The sequence below is a fragment of the Acipenser ruthenus genome, chromosome 31 (assembly GCF_902713425.1).
Source record: "Acipenser ruthenus chromosome 31, fAciRut3.2 maternal haplotype, whole genome shotgun sequence".
In the NCBI taxonomy this organism is placed as follows: Eukaryota; Metazoa; Chordata; class Actinopteri; order Acipenseriformes; family Acipenseridae; genus Acipenser; species Acipenser ruthenus.
This window is the reverse complement of record NC_081219.1, coordinates 10,250,523-10,256,522: the sequence shown is the minus strand read 5'-3', so window position 1 is coordinate 10,256,522 and position 6,000 is coordinate 10,250,523. Positions and strand designations below refer to the sequence as shown.

The window sequence follows — 6,000 nt, the reverse complement described above, 5'->3', positions numbered from 1 at the left end:
GTTTCCGATCAGCAAGCGCTCAAGGGAGGAGGCAGTTTCCATAGCAACACAAGCGGCACATAATCCAGTATTAATAATGGTTCACCCTTTACTTTGGGGTTTATTTAGCATTTTGACACGCTGCATTTAATTATAGTGTGTCATCAAGATTATTAAATCTGTCATATAAAAAGAAGAAGGGAAAAAACCCACAGGGAAAAACTGTATTCGTGAAGCTGACTGCACAAAAGAATCTGCTCATTCAATTTGAATTTCCCACGCCTGCTTGATGTCACATCCTGTTTCAGCACCGTGGCTAGCGCCTACTTAGTTTTTTTTTTCATCTCGCTCTCCTGTCTGCCCCCTTTTTCTGAAGCAAACTTTTGGCAATTGGAGGATAATCGTATCGTGCTCCGTTGAATTTCTTCCCATGCAAATGTCTAGAGATCCGAGCTGCAGCCATTAAAGACGGGGGAAGAAAAAAAAAAGACTCTCACAGAAACTGGGATACAATAAATATGCAAAGTGACGGCTGTGCAAGACAGATTTCTTGCTTTTCTTTATCTGGGTGCTGAAGGCTGCAGGGAAGGCTGCAACAAGGAAAAGGGGGCTTTTGAAAGCACAAGAATACAGTGTGAGAACGACCTGCAGGTGACAGCGCTGGTCCTGGCACCGGATGCAAGAAATGCAGCCTGCAAGCAAGCTCATGAGTCTTATCCTTCTCATCTTGATGGGCACAGAACTCACCCAAGTAGGTTTACAAACGCCATTTTCCCCCCAGTTAAAGCGGTCCTCGATTAGCTAAATGTGTGAGAGATCCGGCTTCTGAATTTGAAAACACTACGGAGAATTAGGTGCACTGAACCGGATCAGTAGCATGGATTTTATTGTCCGGTAATATGTGCAGTACATGCGGGGTGGTGATTTAGATGAGGGGTTGGTAACGGTGTTGTTACAGAAACGTATTCAAGTGAGCAACGTTAATGGGGCACCATAATGGGGTGTTCGGTTTCAAACCTTATGATGAATGAAAATTCCAGTCCACTATATATATACACACACACACACATACACACACATACACACACACGCGCGCTCACACAGAAACACATTAACGTACGCATGGCTAAGGCGTTTAAATAAATAACATTAATCATTAAGTATTATTCCGTTCGTAACCTTTCACGCTCGCAGTATTTTTGGCAACAAAAGGGCTTTTCGATTTGCAATGCACAAGTAGATTATTGTTATTTATTCGCCTACCTTGTTAAGAGTAAGATAATTAGACAAGTGTGTTTGAATGCGTCGGAGTGGCATTTTGAACTACATTACTATCAACATAAGAAACTAGATATTGAGAGACAGAGACGGGTTTCCCGAGTACAACATTTGTACAGTATATTGGTTTAACATACACGCTGTCCGATTTTATTTAAAATACCTAAAAATTATACCAAGAAATAAAATCCAATAATATCTAGCTTATTTGTTCAAGAAACGGTTAGCTTTCGATTGACCTAGTAGGCAGTAGATCAGAAGAAACGGTTTGTGGGACATTTGATTTAAAAAAAACAAAAAAATAAAACACAACTTGGTTTTATTTTATTGTGTGGCAAAATGAAACGTGTATTATATACTGTAACATACTGTTCTAGGTCACTAATCGTATGAGTTTTAAATATTCATGCCCCTAGTTGCCAGAAATGGAGCATCGCTTGCATCCCATTGTTTCTTCAAGGTGACGATTTAGCTCACACTGAAAAACGAGAGCGAAGGGAAGGATATGCAAATCAATTTTCAATTATTATTTTATATAGCGCCTTTCATAGTGGACCACCATCACAAAGTGCTTAACAAGAGGCAGTAACAAAAAAATCCATAATACTTCAAATACAGAGAAATGCATAATACATGATAGTAGCATAATACATACATAGCAGCAACACAGCAGCTAATAGCAGACATCAGGCTTAAAGAGCATAGAAAGCAAGAGAGAACAGGTGGGTCTTGAGAGCTGATTAAAATCAAGCGACGGTGGGAGCATCATGCAGCAAAGCTGGGAGAGAGTTCCAAAGAGTCGGAGCCATGATGCTAAACAAGCGTTCTCCAAGTCTATTTAGTCCAGTGTGCTTTTCAGAGCAAAACATAAACAGAATTATAAAAAAAAAGGTATTCAAGATGTTCGTTCAGCAGTACTCTGGATTAAACAAAATAGTTATTTGATGTATATTTTTCCCATGTCAAGATTAGGGGAAGACGTTCAATGGAAGTTTCTCAACTATCATTAAGAAATGATTCATGATCGGACTGACTTTGTAACACATGGCGGTAAGGGTCGTGTTACAGACAACTTCAAGAGGAACAAAGGGGCCAGACTATCCAGTTGAGAGTAGTTTAAACAAATGGTTAATGATATGGATAATGTAACTGGGATTTGGGTTTCTTTGACCCCTGGACATGTATCACTGAAATGTATTGTCTAAAAACACTAACGTTTCCTACAGATGTCCTATGGTACTATAGGAAACTATAGTTTTGTGATGTTCATTTTATAATGGCTAGTAATAATTTGAAATAGTAGTCTATTCCGGTAAAGACTAATCGAATATGTTACACAAGGTCGATTGTGTATTTTCTATTTTGGTCTGTCTATTTAAAAAGTGTTTCTGTGAGCGAACCAATAATATGGTTACACAAATCAAATAAGCCCATAACAAGTTGTTCAGATGCTAAAGCAGAATGTTACAACATGGTAAATCAGTGCACAAAAGACATGGGATTGAAATATTAAAAACAGTCATATTTAATGCTGACTGCGAATGTGTCACCTATCCTGTCTATTAAACCCCAATGTGTTCTTTAAAACGCAGAAAGCAACACTGAAGTATGGGTCATTCGCTTTCTATTGAGATTGTCTCTAACAGTCTGTTCCAAATGGTTTGTTAAATAAAGCTGGAATTGGTTTAATTCCATATAAGTGACAGTCTTTGAAAGACAAAGATACAAACTAGAAATAGAGAACAAGGTCAGTTGAGAAAGATCACAAATGTAAAGACACAGCAGAGATTCTAATCTATAGAGGCTCCATTATTATTATTATTATTATTATTATTATTATTATTATTATTATTGTTATTATTATTATTATTATTATTAGCTGTTTTTTTAAGTAACAAATAACAGAACAAGCCAACAACAGTGATAAATATAACTGATGGTTTGGGACATTTTATGCAGATTTATCATTAAATATTCTCATGCAATCATTATAGTTTTACTCATTTGATACTTTTAAAAAAGCTGCTATAAGGATAGCTATAATTAAATGTAATCTCTTTGGGGCTGACTTAATTTGCTATTGTTACAAAATGTTACGTTACATATTAGGGAGTGCATGTACAGTATGTATGTATGTATGTATGTATGTATGTATGCATGCATGCATGCATGCATGCATGTATGTATGTATGCATGTATGTATGTATGCATGTATGCATGCATGCATGCATGCATGTATGTATGTACAGTATGTATGTATGTGTGTACTAATTATTAATGTAGTGTTGGTTGCTGTAGATATAGTGTGTGATTTATGTATCTCAGTACAGAACAGGGCATGTCCTGCTTTTGAATATATTATAAAATATATTTAAAATGCTAAACTATTTTCAAATAAAAGAAAATCATATTTGTAATGCTCACAGTTTCCGATTTTCTGATTGCAGGATTTATTGTTTCCATTTCCTTGGAATCTTTCTGTTGTAAATCTCATTCTGTCAGGTGTGTCACTAGGTACTGTAGTTGCCATAAAGAACATGCCTCAGTGTTCTTGTCTGGAAAGGCTCTGATTTACTGTGCATAAGAAGCTTTTATTTTCAGGGAAATGTCACCCGCTTAAGTTTATACTGCATTACTGCTGAATAAAAATTGCTGACAACAAGTTTCCACAAATTCTTCTTTTCAGTTTTAAAAATAAAAAAATACATACATACAGCAATTGAACCCTGAAAAGGTGGTCTATATCTGTGATTATCAGGTCTCCCTGCCTTTATTCACAACTGCAGTGTTAAAAAGATAGGCCTACATCTTCTTTAATTTGAATATCTACTTTTCTTTCTACACTGCTGAAGAAGGACTTTTGTCAGCAACATCCTGAATTTTTTTTTTTTATTCATTTAAAACTTTTGTGCAGATAAAAAAAAATTATACATACATATATATATATATATATATATATATATATATATATATACTGTATATATACTATATATATATATATATATATATATATATATATACTGTATATATACTATATATATATATATATACATGGATGAAGGCTAGCCATTCTAAAAAAGGCATAATACCACACTAGTGACATCAAAAAGTGATAATTCCTCTAGAGGAAAATATACTTGAACTTTGACCCATTTGACTCCTCGAGACCATCACTTTCAATTCAAACACAAAATGTCTCGTTTTCAATCACTCGACAACACCCACAGTACATAAATGTTCATTAATGATCAACAAAATGAGAATACGTTAAAAAGAGAAAGATCTAAAGCTGGTACATTCGTATCTCGGAGAAACTGGAGAAACAGATAATGACATAGAACATCTGTACAGCACTGAAACACCACGTTTAAAGAAACAAACTGTACTGCTGAACCTCGTCTTCTTTAATATTAGCATCAAAAGGGTATCCATGTATTATAAAAAATAACAGATGGGCCTCTTCAGTGAGTTACAGTTTATAAATTACTCGACTTTCGGTCAGAAACCCTAGAACTATGATACTATGATGATATATATATATAGATCTAAACAGTGGGGTTTATTTATTTTATTGATGGTCGACTGGTTTCACGAACCCTGCTTGCAATGGAAAAAGGTTAGTGTTAAAGATTAGTGAAATCAACCCTGACAGTTTAACAAATTAATGTAATAGACAGTCAGAGACCCACTTATTAATATACTGTATATATATGTGTGTGTGTGTGTGTGTGTGTGTGTGTGTGTGTGTGTGTGTGTGCGCATATCTATCCATATCTCTTACCACCTTTTGAAATGAATTAAAACACATTTTGATTTCTTTCTTCATCTTTTCAAGTTCCCCTGGGTCCTATCGTAGTTGTTTATATTTTCTTGGAACAAATGTTGTAATTGAAGCAAGAATGTTACATTTTTAACCAACTGTTGTGTATAATGTTAGTTAGGGTGTGAGAGGTAAGGGCACTTCAAGGACTAGTTGTGTATTATGATATTCATGGCATTTCAAGTCTTCATTACAGCTAGATTTTACATATGATGACCTATCCAGACTGAGGGCAATTGTTAGCATAAAAGTCATTGCTCTGAATGTGTGACATTGAGAGCATGACCCAGACATTCCTTTGGGGTGTTTATTTAGCCAGAGACAAATATATGAATTATCAAACAAACCTTGACCATTGTTCGTGTTTGCCTGAGTTACCAAACAAAACTTCACAAAAAACAACTGCTGTCCTTATAAAGTGAGTACTCCCTGCCTCCGGCTGTTGGCTGAATAAAACACATTTATATTCTCCAGATTTCTCTCAATTGGTTTGCAAGCTATTTCGGTATTTTAATACAGTGCCGTAACATTCTTTTCAACTAATTAAAGTTAGAGTATTTAAACCTTCAACATCCATGTCTGTCTGCATTCCAGCAGTAGAATGTATTAACCGTGTCTCTTTTATTCCACGGGGATCATATTAAAAGACAAAGGTTTTACTGGGGGAATTATATAAGGACATTCATTACTGTGTAAAGGAAATGGAAGTACTAGTCAATATGCTTTCACACTTTAATTGGGCCTAACTCTCACTGAAACTAAACAAATAAACTGGTCCATTCACTACCTTTGGGTATTAGGGCTGGCTTAATAAGCCACTATTTCAGATTTAAACATACTAATGCAGATTTACTCACTGGAGGAAACCTAGAAAATATGAAGGATGAAATGTAGGTACTGATAGAAAACAAAAAAGCAATGAT

General features: G+C 35.3%; 1 protein-coding gene across 1 annotated transcript in view; it reads left to right on the top strand.

Moving 5' to 3' along the window:
- Positions 1-297: 297 nt before the first annotated feature.
- LOC117396976 (noelin) overlaps positions 298-6,000 on the top strand; it is a 28,956-nt gene continuing 23,253 nt past the window's right edge. Inside the window, exon 1 of the mRNA XM_034909207.2 lies at positions 298-730. Within this exon, the coding sequence (XP_034765098.1) occupies positions 656-730 (75 nt within the window). The 5' untranslated portion in view covers positions 298-655. The remainder of the gene's footprint in view (positions 731-6,000) is intronic.